At 43.6% G+C, this 13,660-nt stretch overlaps 1 protein-coding gene across 1 annotated transcript in view; it reads right to left on the bottom strand.

The window, feature by feature from the left end:
* The window catches only part of bcl11bb (BCL11 transcription factor B b), a 47,070-nt gene extending 34,551 nt beyond the window's left edge, over positions 1–12,519 (bottom strand). The window contains exon 1 of the mRNA XM_080453158.1: positions 11,702–12,519. Coding sequence (XP_080309284.1) covers positions 11,702–11,765 — 64 coding nt within the window. The 5' untranslated portion in view covers positions 11,766–12,519. The remainder of the gene's footprint in view (positions 1–11,701) is intronic.
* Positions 12,520–13,660: the final 1,141 nt, after the last annotated feature.

Genomic DNA, 13,660 nt, shown 5'->3' with positions numbered 1-13,660 from the left:
TATTTACTGCACTTTGAGCTACTTTAACTTTACTTGAGTATGTCCTTTTTTAGATACTTTCTACTTCTATACTCCACTACATCTCAGAGGCAAATATTGTACCTTTTACTCCACTACAATTACCTGACAGCTTTAGTTACAAGTTACTTTGCAGATTTAGGTTATTATTATTACAAAACATTAGTAGATTATTACAAAACATCCACTTTATCCCTATTTTATTCTTCGGCTGGTCGACAATAGACGATCTACAAGCTCACCTTGTAGATCTGCACCTATTTTCTCAGGTACTATGTGTAAATATGTAGATTTTTTTTGGTTTTCTTCGATTGATCTCCTTTCCCCCTTGCCCTCTTCTTCTTCTTTCCTTTGTTTTTTTTCTATGGAAGTAACAATACAATGGGAACTATGCACGAAAATGAATTTCACCCACTTTTTTACTTCTGTAAACCTGTGATGTGACAATAAATCTGATTCTGATTCTGCTATTCATGAAAGATTTTGAAAACTTTTGAAAAAACTTTCCACATAATGAGTATTTTACTTTTAGCTACTTTAAATATATCTTGATGCTAATACTTTTGAACTTTGACTTAAAAAATAAAAATAAAAAATACATTATGGTATTGCTTCTTTTACAATTTACACTGAGTATACTTCTTTCACCACTGCCCGCCACCCCACCCGCACCCCAACCCACCCCACCCCACCCACGCCGTATCTTTCCAGTCCACTCCCTCCACCCTGACAATTGCCCCGCAGTGGTGATCGCATGCCAACTATCTTTTCTCTAAGCGGCAGAGGATTCCTGGACGCGCGCCAGATAATTTCCATCTCATAATCTTGGGCGGCGAAGATGGAACACAAACGCGTTATTTACCCACAGTTCACAGCTTGTGACCGTAATTCACATGAGCCAATGTTCTGGTGCGTCCGAGACAGGCCATGCAAATGTACACGCGTGCGCGTGTGCATTTAAGTGTGTACGTGTGCACCTGGAAGGATGTGATTGTGTGTGTGTGTGCGTGTGTGTGTGCGTATGCGTGTGCGTGCATGTGTGTGTGTGTGTGTGTGAGGAAAATAAATAGAAATTTTGATTATTCTAAACATAAGAAGAGAGAGAGAAAAGAAAAAACTGTTGTCCTCAAGGGAATCCGGCCACCCTGGGCATGAGTTTCCACTGGCAGCTAGGTTGCCATGATGATGGACTTAAACAAATAAATGATAGCCTAGCACTGTGTATTTATCACGATTTATAATGTTTTATCATTTATCATTTATAATGTCATATCTTAAAATTATGCTGTCCATGACTAGTTGACTGCTGCCTACAGCGCCGACTAGTGGTTGTAGTAGTTAAAGGTAAAACACACGCTGTGTGTGTGTGTGTGTGTGTGTGTGTGTGTGTGTGTGTGTGTGTGTGTGTGTGTGTGTGTGTGTGTGTGTGTGTGTGTGTGTGTGTGTGTGTGTGTGTGTGTGTGTGTGTGTGTGTGTGTGTGTGTGTGTGTATGTGTGTGGCGTGTGTGTGTGTGTGTGTGTGTGTGTGTGTGTGTGTGTGTGTGTGTGTGTGTGTGTGTGTGCGTGTGCGTGCGTGCGTGCTTGTGCATGTGTTTGCAAGACTCTGCCACGTTCTATTTTCATCTGTGATCCTGAGAACATGCTGGTGACAGGTGGCATGACGAGGATCTGAAAAGCACCAGATTCCTGACATGTCTTCAACAGCAACGTCACATCAAGAGGAAGGATGACAGACATCTGGCCATTTGAACTGCACTTTCCAGGAATGACAGAGACAGGGAGCAAGAGAAAGAGAGATAGAGAGAGACGGACGGACGGACGGACGGACGGACGGACGGACGGACGGACGGACGGACGGACGGACGGACGGACGGACGGACGGACGGATGGACAGACCGATGGACAGACGGGCGGACGGACAGACAGAAAAAACTGAGAAAAAGTCAGAGCTAGGCCTCTTTGTTAACTATAATTGACCGGATTCCCAAGGGAAAACTAGGCCCCCTCCTGTTTCCGCTATATACTTAATAACCTTGCCAAAAATAGCTGATCTACAAGGCTCACAGCACGTCACAACACAATGAGATGTGAGCTTGTAGATCTGCTAGAACACAGAATCGGGACGCTAGGGTTCTAGTGGTTAACCTGTCACAATTCTGCTGGGTTGTCACTCGTCAGTCAATCGTTTTCTTAAACCGCAGCCCTTCTGAGGCCAGCGATCCTGTCTATCCTGTACATGCAGCGCAGATGTATTTGCACAAGTACATCTTGCACTTGCACCTTTGCAAAGCAAGGGCATTTAGCCACAATCATACATTGGCACGCACATACAGTATACGTAGGCATGCGAGCATTGTGAAAGGTTTCAAATGCTTCTGTATAAACTGCAGTGTAAGAGGCGCACTGTCAAACACACCATGCCAACGAGATGACAGCCCTGAAACCAAGCTGTCTCACATGGTAACGTGCACGCACGCACGCACGCACGCACGCACGCACGCACGCACGCACGCACGCACGCACGCACGCACGCACGCACGCACGCACGCACGCACGCACGCACGCACGCACACACACACACACACACACACACACACACACACACACACACACAGTCAGTGTGTATCAGTCTAGAGGAGAGAGTCAGTGTGTATCAGTCTAGAGGAGAGAGTCAGTGTGTATCAGTCTAGAGGAGAGAGTCAGTGTGTATCAGTCTAGACGAGAGAGTCAGTGTGTATCAGTCTAGAGGAGAGAGTCAGTTAGAGGAGAGAGTCAGTGTGTTGTATCAGTGTGATGAGGGAGACAGTGTGTTGTTGTAGTCTAGAGGAGAGAGTCAGTGTGTTCTATCAGTGTGATGAGGAGAGAGTCAGTGTTGTATCAGTGTGATGAGGAGAGAGTCAGTGTGTTGTATCAGTCTGATGAGGAGAGAGTCAGTGTTGTTGTATCAGTCTGATGAGAGAGAGTCAGTGTTGTTGTATCAGTGTGATGAGGAGAGAGTCAGTGTTGTTGTATCAGTGTGATGAGGACAGAGTCAGTGTTGTTGTATCAGTATGATGAGTAGAGAGTCAGTGTGTTGTATCAGTGTGATGAGGAGAAAGTCAGTGTGTTGTTGTATCAGTGTGATGAGGAGAGAGTCAGTGTGTTGTATCAGTGTGATGAGGGAGGAGAGAGTCAGTCTGTGTGTTGGTTCTCTACCAACACACGCTGCCACTGCACAATACGTACCAGATGGGAAACACAGCACAACACAATGGGCCTCTCTCTTTTTTTTTTACCAGTATATTACCATTTTGTGTAAAATGTTAAAAGATGCTGGAAGGCCTGGACAGAATCAGATTTAATGGATCAAACATGAATGTTTTTGCAGAGGGTCATGTACTGTCTCATTTGCAGCTATAATATTTTCCGTTCCGTATATAACAAAAGCCTTTTATAGACATTTTGTTAGTCTTTGATTTTAGTATTTTTAATGATAGATTAATAGCAGTCATATGATCTCCACGGAGTGAGCATTCCAAGGATCAGGTCTGTGTAATTTACACTCGGCCACTCTGTGAAATCCTGGATGATAATTTAGCTCCGGGGCGTGTCAAAATGGACCCGTAAGGGTCATGGTTAAATGAACACTCTGGACTTTGCGGTGCGGTAGGGTTGTCTACACTCTACACAGCATACTGAGGTGCACACACACCTACCCTAGTTCTGACATCCTCTCATCTAAGGGTTTCCCATGAATCCTAGAGTCTCGAAACAGACCGTTGGCTCACACTTCCGCCTAAAAGTCTTTACATCGGAAGCGGTGAAAATCCGCATAGAATTTAAACGGATGTCCCGCCACCCCCCCGGCTTCCGTTTCGCCTTTTGCAGTCACGTAAATAAGTCCTGCTGCAAATCAAATTAGTCGAAGCCCTTCTAGCTTGCTGCTGAGCAGCATTTTTTTTTATTAAAGATGTTTTGAAATATATTTTCGAACGGTAGTGACAGCTTCCAGTGCGGGACCTTTAGGAGGCGGAACTACAGACTCTGTAGAGAGTCTGGCTTGAGAGACAACATGAATTGTCATCATTCATACCGGAAGTGACCCAATTATTTTTATTGCGTCTGGTGTGAATGCACCATAATATACTGATATCTGTCATTATTACATTTAAATTGTTCCTGGGATGATAAAAAAAAAAAAAAAAACTTTAGCTGGGAACCAAGTCGAGAATCATATTTTACAGCATTTATTTTATTTTTACTTCATGTGACCGTTCTGATGTAATCTCATTAAGATTCTAGTTGAACCCGTTGAACGTCGAACAGAGAAAAAGGCCCTGAAACCATTTTCCATTTGGTCCTGTATATAGATAGAGGCCACACACTAAAATCCTCAGTGTTCGTTTACTCCCTGAGAGCGTGCAAATGGAACCAACTGGACCCTTAGCTGGGTTTGCGACTCTCAGAGTTAGATTAACACCCAGCATTTTACCGTGTAGAGTTCACTGTACACTGTGTTCCATTGGTGGGGAGGAAAGTGAGGCCAGGGGCACAGGTTTGACAGTCAACCATGTTGTATGAGTTCAGACCTGTCCTGTCTCTCTCCACTACCCCTTTGTTCTCCCTGTTCCACTGGCTTTCACTGTACGTACAGTACAGATACACACACACATACTTATGTACACGCACACACACATGTATACAAATACATTAAAAAAATACACACACATGTAGGTACAAATACACTCAATCACGTACACACAGATAATTACACACACACACACATGCATACAAATGCTTCAAATATACACACATGTCCTGTATGTACAGTACAAATATACACATGTAAATGTACATATACATAAACACAATAAGACATGAATACTCACACACACACACACACACACACACACACACACACACACACACACACACACACACACACACACACACACACACACACACACACACACACACAGTATAAATTCACACATACTTATATGCACACACATGCAATGTAATTTATACACATGCATTCAAATCCATCAAATACGCGCACATGTGCTGTACGTACATATACACACATATACCCACACAAATATATATACACACATACGTAAACACACAAACACAAAATACACATGCACACACACAGACATGATCCCTCGTGCACGCACATCTCCCAAATCCCATGGAGAGAGTCGGGTGAGATTCCTGCTGTCATAGTAAATAAATGACACCAGCAACATTGCAGATGGTTGCGATCAAAAATTCAAATGACAAGCGGGCTCCGCTTAGAGCCGTATCCCCTCTGTCTCAGCTGTGACTGCCAAGGAGCGCTGCAACAGCGCGTGTTGTGCAAGACCAGGGCTGTGTGTTTCATTATCTTATCACCGTTCAATCCGTAACAGGCTCCCCTCTTATCGTAAATTTTGCAAGCCGTCGTTCGGAAAGTGAGCGAAGCGCGGCCACGCCGTTGACAGTGAGCTGTCAGCTGAAGTGACGTCTGGAGATAAATCAGATCTGATCAGCAAATTTTAGAGGTCAGAAGAAATAATAATAATTGTATGGAATTTTATAGCGTTGCAAAAGCGAATTAAAGATGTGTTATCGTGATACAATCGTGTGTGTGTGTGTGTGTGTGTGTGTGTGTGTGTGTGTGTGTGTGTGTGTGTGTGTGTGTGTGTGTGTGAATGGGGGGGGGGGGGGGGGCGTCTAAAACACCAGGACAATAAAATGAGGAAATTCATAAAATCTTCCCCAGTCATCTCCTTTGAGATTACAATCTTGTCACCACAATGTGTGTGAATATTTACTGTGGCGTCTCACTGCGTTACGGTGAGTCTCCTTCTTGCGTTTGACAACCATATGGTGTGAATAAAGAACTAACCATTAGCAGCATCACCGGTAGCATGCCAATTCTGAGAGCAAACAGATAGCTCAAGGCAATTTCAATCGCCGATTCTAGGCGACTATTCTGGGAACCGTGTCTGATCGAACCTTGTATAAAGATGATTCATTTTAATGAAAAGATAAGGCCCTTAGATGCTTATCGTTGGTTGATCCCCGTTTAAATTTAGCCATGTCGTATCATCGTCTGTACTGTAGCCTAGATCTTTTTGTCGTAGATTTGCCCTCGAGCTCACTGGTTGACTGAAAGACCAATAAACAAAATGAGAAAAATACCAGGACAAATCAGATGTTTAGATCTTTGCTTTTCAATGCTTTTGCAAACAGCCTCTTAAACAGCAGATAAACTGTCATTGAATCAAATCCTTAAATTCCTGTTAGGACAGCAGGGTCTTTGGCTGTTCACAGCAGCACTCACTCAGTTCAAGCATGCAGGGCCCATAAAGACTACTATCTGAGCTGACTGGTGAACATGCATAAGAAGCTACATGCTATTTACATGCACAATATGTACAATACCGGTACGCAGGCTTAAATGGTGGCATTGACATGCATGGGCTTTGTAACTTAAAACGTACAACTTAAAGTGTGCTAGCGTTCGTGCATGCATGCATGCACACGCGCATGTGCGTGCATGTGCGCGTGTGTGTGTGTGTGTGTGTGTGTGTGTGTGTGTGTATGTGTGTGTGTGTGTGTGTGTGTGTGTGTGTGTGTGTGTGTGTGTGTGTGTGTGTGTGTGTGTGTGTGTGTGTGTGCGCGCGTGTGTGCGCGTGCAAACGCACACATTTACACATGCCTACCCACTTGTACGCAAGTGCAGTGTGCGCATTTATGACTTGTTTTTATGAGTTGGATACCCCTCTCGATACCTCGAGACTTGCAGTACAGCCTGTCCAGAAATATGCTGATATTCTGGTTCTCTCCTCCTGCAAGTGGAGCGTGACCTATAGGGCCACCACCGCAGGGCTCAGCGCGCTGTTCACTTAAGACACCCGTCATCTTACATATTGTGCACATAGCGTCGGTGGCCTGCAGAAAGTGGCACTTTATTATTAACATCATTAGAATGTGTGTGGCTGTAATTGACAGCTTATACCTGCTCCCACGGGTCGGAAATATTTCCCAACCACCTGGGGCAGCGAGGTAACAACAGAGAATTCTAAAATGTCAGACCGAACAGGAAAAAAAAAAACACCACATCGGTGCATAAACAGGGACAGTCCAGTCCAGTTTTTCTCGATTCCTGAAATATTCTCAATGATAGGCCATGTTCTTTTCTCTCTCTGTCTCTGTCTCTGTTTCCTTCTCTCTCTCTCTCTCTCTCTCTCTCTCTCTCTCTCTCTCTCTCTCTCTCTCTCTCTCTCACAAACACACACACACACACACACACACACACACACACACACACACACACACACACACACACACACACACACACACACACACACATACACACACACACACACACACGCACATGCACTCTCTCTCTCTTTCTGGGAACTGTCTGATTATACTGTACATTTAGGACTTCATCCTTGTTGACTCAGTCAAATGACGGTCGGTCGGTTTGGTTTTTCACCCTGCGGTCCTTATATCCTCCAGCCCATGGTGTCATCCTGGTCCTCTCCAGTCCCACCCAGCTTAAGGAAATAGCCTGAAGGGACGTGCGACCTCATGACACTGCATGGCAGCTAACACTGGCGCGTTTCACATACTGTATGTGTACGTATGTGATTATTGAGATGTCCTGTATATAAGTGCAGAGTATACAGAGCAAAAGGTGTGGGCACGAGTGCACGCACGCACACACACACATATACACGCACACACCACACAGACATACAGCACACAGACATACACACACAAACACACACTCGGAGAACAATGGACTACAGTGACAAAAGCAGGCATGTCTACACACGATCACACACAAACACACACACACACGCACGCACGCACACACGCACGCACGCACACACGCACGCACGCACGCACGCACGCACGCACACGCTTACATACAATATACCTGCATTTACTGTACCTCGTCTATTCAAGGTCTGCCATGCCTTTGCATTGCACTTGACCACACTGGAAGCTTGACCACACTGGGAGCAGAAACCAGTGTCCAGTCAGTCTGCGATCTTGTACATGAACTGTTAGATTAACAGGCCTGAATACTGTCAGTAAACTGTCCTCAGATCAATAAGCAAATTGAAAAGCAGCAACAGTGTTGTGTGAAATAACAGGTGGTACAAGCCCCCCCTATGCTGCAGACCTTTGCACATGTCACCGCTCTCACTAGGTAGTCTACTCTATAATGTCTTCATTTATTCACACATTCATTGGGGTCAAGTTGAATGTTAGCCCTGTGAGCCCTCTCTTAACATCTTGCCTGGTATACACAGTAAAATCCTCAGGGTTCATTTATTCATTTGTAACTCTGAGACAAATGTAACCAAACGGGTCCATTTGGTTACACGTGTATACTCTCAGAGATAAATTCACACCAAGGATTTTACTGTGCGTAGCCTATGGTTGTGTCATCAATATAGAGGTACAGGAGAGACACGACTGTGTCGTTAAGAAAAGGCTCGTAAGAAAGAAGCCTCAGACGAGAGCAGGGCGTGTGCTGGAGCAGTTCAACGCACTTGAACGCAGCCTCAGCGCCAGCTTGTCCGTCAGCAGTATGATATTCAGTTATTCCCGAACCCGCTCTCTGACTGACCATGTCCAATATACTGAATTGTGTTTGACAGCGGTGTGGAAGTGTGACATCTTCCGTGCCATTGAATCAATTATGAAAATTATTCAGTTCAGTGGGCCTGTTATTAATTCTGGAATAATTCTGGAAAAGCAGAAATAGGATGTCAAACAAAGTGACCCATGCGAGGCCCTAAGGGGAGCAGTCAAATATTTAACAGTGAATCCATGTAATGTAGCTTTGCCATCCACCAAAGGCACTTAAGACTATTCAAACTGTTATGATTATTTGTCTCAATATATAGGTAAATGCTAAACACACACGCGCACGTGTATGCACGCACGCATGTGTGTGTGTCACACACACACACACACACACACACACACACACACACACACACACACACACACACACACACACACACACACACACACACACACACACACACACACACACACCTGAGGCCAAACTCCAGCCCTGCAGCTCATGAAAATCTCACAGAATGTACATACAGGATGATTAATGATTGAACTGTACGGTACAACTAGGCCAATGCTGTAATTAACTAGTCTACCTGCAAGGGAACTGTGACAGGGGGGAAATAAATATTCTAGCCAGATCAATATTCGTTACATCTACATGGAAATCCCCTGAATTATGTTGCACTTGGGCTATAAGGTTATTATGAAATTAGAAGTGCATTTTTATTTCAGAATTGTAAGCCTATTTGCGCCTCCTTATATGACATTGGAAACAGACAATTACACAAAAATAAGCAGAATGACACATAAAGTGAACTGGCTAAATGATTAATCTAAATGCTAAACGGTGCTGGGTGGGACGGAATGTGCCTAACCCTTCTCAACACAAAACAGATTGGCGAGAGATTACATCATGAACTTCTGCAATGAATTAGCCAGATTAGGCCACTATGAAATTGGATTTAGGCAAGGCAGAGAGCGCTGGGGAGATGAAGGCAAGATTGATATAATTGATTTAAAATTGGATTATGCGACTTTTTTAATCATGTGCCCGAAATTTTCTTGGCCCCAAAATCTAATCTATACAATTTCATCAGAAAATGTGGTTCTCGTGGCTTTTCGACGAAGCCTCAGCCAAAGTTGTGACCCTCCGCCTTCGAAAATGACATTAAACCATTTCGACCGGGAAAGCATTTGTGTCATTTTAGATTTCTTTGGCTAAAAAAAAAGATATACAAGCTCATAGCATGGCACTATGAGCTTGTAGATCTGCTATAGGCCTGTACAATGTTGGGCTATTCAAAAATAGCAGATATGCAAGCTCATAGCGCCCGCGCTATGAGCTCAGCTTGTAGATCTGCTATTTCTGAAAGAATCATGAAAATTTGTGCTTATCTTCGAATATATACATTTTCAAAGTGAACATTTTTTACTCAAATCTTTGCTTCTGGGGGTCCCTGGCACATATAATTTTGGGGGGTCCTTGAAATGAAAAAGTTTGAAAACCAGTGATATAGCAATATAAGTTTTTTTCAGAAAACATTTTTAGAATAGGCCTCAGGTTTTAATGGGCTAATGACAGTTTTAGATTGTTGTTGCAAATAGGCTATAGGCCTATGTCTTGTTTATTTTGTTTCTCTCTCTCTCTCTCTCTCTCTCTCTCTCTCTCTCTCTCTCTCTCTCTCTCTCTCTCTCCCTTTCTCTCTCTCTCTCTCTCTCTCCTTTACAATTACAAACGCAACTCGAGTTGGTATTAAAGCAACACGCAGTCTGTCTTCAAATTATTAGCTTATAGTGGAGATGACAGCTTGACAATATTAATTGTAGGACCCACACGTACAATTGTACACACACACACACACACACACACACACACACACACACACACACACACACACACACACACACACACACACGTGCCTACTGTTTGTGGTTATTGATTGTCAATTGAATAGGTAGGTACAAAGAGAGAAAATATTATATAAAAACGTCTGAGCCTTGAATTCAACCGCTGACAAACTGGGAAAAGCAATAGACACCATTTCTATAGTAGCCTAAACTACCACATGTTGCCATAAAAATAAGTTTTGTTGGATGAAATACGCCTGTAGCACACACACACACACACACACACACACACACACACACACACACACACACACACACACACACACACACACACACTCAGACCCACTTATCCAGAGATAATATCATCACTCTCAATCACGCTCATGAAAAGACAACTGTCGTGACTCGTGGCGCATTTTAAAGTATGATGAGCTATAATAATTTCACATTGACTTAAACAAGAATGACAAATAATAATCTGATATAAATTGTTTGTATAATGGTTCCAATTTTCTTCAGCCTATTTGTCTTTTCTCTCACATAATAACATGGTCCACACTTTTAGTTTTTTTTTTTTTACTTTTTCTATATCCATGATGTTTGTTTCTCTCATTTATAATTAATAAATTATATAAAAAAAATATATATATAATTATTTACAATCTGCCAGGAGCCAAGGTCATTTATTGTGGAATGTAAACGAGCATCACAAGTTGATTCTATGTCCAAACAATGCTATTTGTATATGGTCTAGTATTATAGTGTAAACGTCAGAATTAATTGCGCAAACAATTGAAAAAGGAGGAGGAAAGCTCACAATTGTTTAACCACTTAAGCCATAATTCTTCTCACGACCAATAACGAAAATAACCAATAGCCTTCAAGCTCACAGCGAAGTTATTGTGAGTTTCTGAATCTGCTATTTTCGCTATTTGCGTGTGATTTGAACATTTTGGGAAATGTGATCAAATTTGGAAAATATTAAAATTGGATTATGCGACTTTTTTAATCATGTGCCCGAAATATAGGGACGCCAGTGGCATTTTCCAACATTTCCGAACATTTTCCAAAATTGAGCACAAATTTGTGAAAATGCATCCAAATTGGTAGGCTATATAGGACGCCAGGGTTAACCTGCATTTTCCACAATTTCCGAACATTTTCCAACATTGATCACATTTCCCAAAAGGTTTTTTTTAAAGTGATAAATAGTCTAATGTCAACAGAGAAAAGTGACTGATCACAATCATAGAGCGATACTCACGTCGTATTGTTTCCCTGTGCGTCAACGATAAGTGCTGCGGGTTCACCTGCTTGCGACGGGACATGGTCCCAGACTTTACTCTGGCATCGATGCCCGGTGACCGGCACTTGGAGTCAGCGCGCACCGTGGTGTCGGTCCTGGATGCTTCCCCCAAGGTTGACTCAACTTTTTCCCCTAAAACAAAATCCCCCGCTAGCCAATTCGGATCGCTCTCGAGTCGCAGTTCGGATCGATGATGAGTGTGTGCGGGGGTTGCCTCTTGGAAGGTCAAAGAGGTTGGGTCAGATTGACCCCGTTATGTCCAAGCCTGGGCGATCGGACTATTTCTTCAGGTGTAGCCTAGTATAGCAACACCTGGCTGGATCGATGAAGGTCAGCGATCAATACACACAGCTGTGTTTGTAAAGTGGTGTGTGTGTGGGTGTGTGTGTGTGTGTGGTGAACAGGTATGTGTGTGTGTGTGCTCATATGCGCGGCTTCTCCTCCCGGAGGAAACAATCCTGAGGAGGTGCTGCCCACCCCTGTAGCGACCACCGCGGTGACAGCTGAGGTACGGAGGAGTAAAAGCCGGTGATGATGGGGTAGGCTTGTTCCTGATCTACCTGCACTCCTTGTGTTCCTGTTTCCTTTTCCTGTTTTTTCCATAAAATGTAAATCTGATCTGCACGTGAGGAGGCAGTTGTTGTTGTTTATTCTCACACACACGCACAATAAAAAAATCCCTACAGTCCTTCGATCGAATTCAGGCGTGCGTGAAGATGACCATTTGGCACCGATCAGTCCTCCTCCTCCTTCTTGCGCGTTTTGGCATTGGCACTGCCGAATGGCAACTTGGATCTGGAGGCGGTAGCCTCGTTGAGAGAGAGAGAGAGAGAGAGAGAGAGAGAGAGAGAGAGAGAGAGAGAGAGAGAGAGAGAGAGAGAGAGAGAGAGAGAGAGAGAGAGAGAGAGAGAGAGAGGGAGGGAGGGTGAGAGAGAGAGGTGGAGAGAGAGCTGGAGAGAGAGAGAGAGAGGGAGGGAGAGAGAGAGAGAGAGAGAGAGAGACGTGAAGACAACAGACAAGCAGACACCTCCTTCTCGTCCAACAAGCCGAGGTCCAATGCTTCCTATGATGTTCGAGGCTACTTCTTGTCTCGCAGCGATCGGGGTGCACTGTTTGGGAGGACCCCCAAACAGGTGTGTGTGTGTGTGTGTGTGTGTGTGTGTGTGTGTGTGTGTGTGTGTGTGTGTGTGTGTGTGTGTGTGTGTGTGTGTGTGTGTGTGTGTGTGTGTGTGTGTTCAAGTTCAAGTTCAAGTACATACGTTGCGTCCACCACGCCGAGAGAGAGAGGGGGGGTGACGGGTGAGAGAGACATCATCAGACATCTCTCAAGGCATGGGGGGGGGGCTCAACCAGGCGACCACCGTCACCGCAACGTCTCAGTTTCGGTTCCCAGGCAGTGGAAAATGTACACACATTTCTTACTTAAGTAAAGGTATCAATACTGCAATGTAGAAATACTCTGTTACAAGTAAATGTCCGGAATTCATTTATTTAAGTAATAAATGTACTTAAAGTACCAAACGTAGAAAGTGCTCATTATGCAGAATGTCCCATTTCACAAGTTTTCAAATGTATTATAATCTGACACGTCTGAGCTTGTAGATCGGCTATTTTCAAATGGCCGAAATGTATGTATGTTTTGGAATAATAATCAAAATCTATAAAGTAACTTGTAATTGAAGTTTTCAAATAATTGTAGTGGAGTAAAAATACTAATATTTGCCTCTGAGGTGTAGTGGAGTAGAAGTAAAAGTAGCCTACTGAAAACTGGAAATACTCCAGAAAACCTCAAAAACTGTACTTAAGTATAGTACTTGAGTAAATGTACTTAATTACTTTACACCACTGCATACACCTGTGTCATTCGTCGCCTCTCTAACCTCCCTTTTCCTAACTGACTTGTCTCTTTCCAACAGG

Source organism: Gymnoscopelus braueri (genome assembly GCF_963280865.1).
Source record: "Gymnoscopelus braueri genome assembly, chromosome: 16".
NCBI classification, from domain to species: domain Eukaryota; kingdom Metazoa; phylum Chordata; class Actinopteri; order Myctophiformes; family Myctophidae; genus Gymnoscopelus; species Gymnoscopelus braueri.
This window is presented reverse-complemented; position numbering and strand designations above follow the sequence as displayed.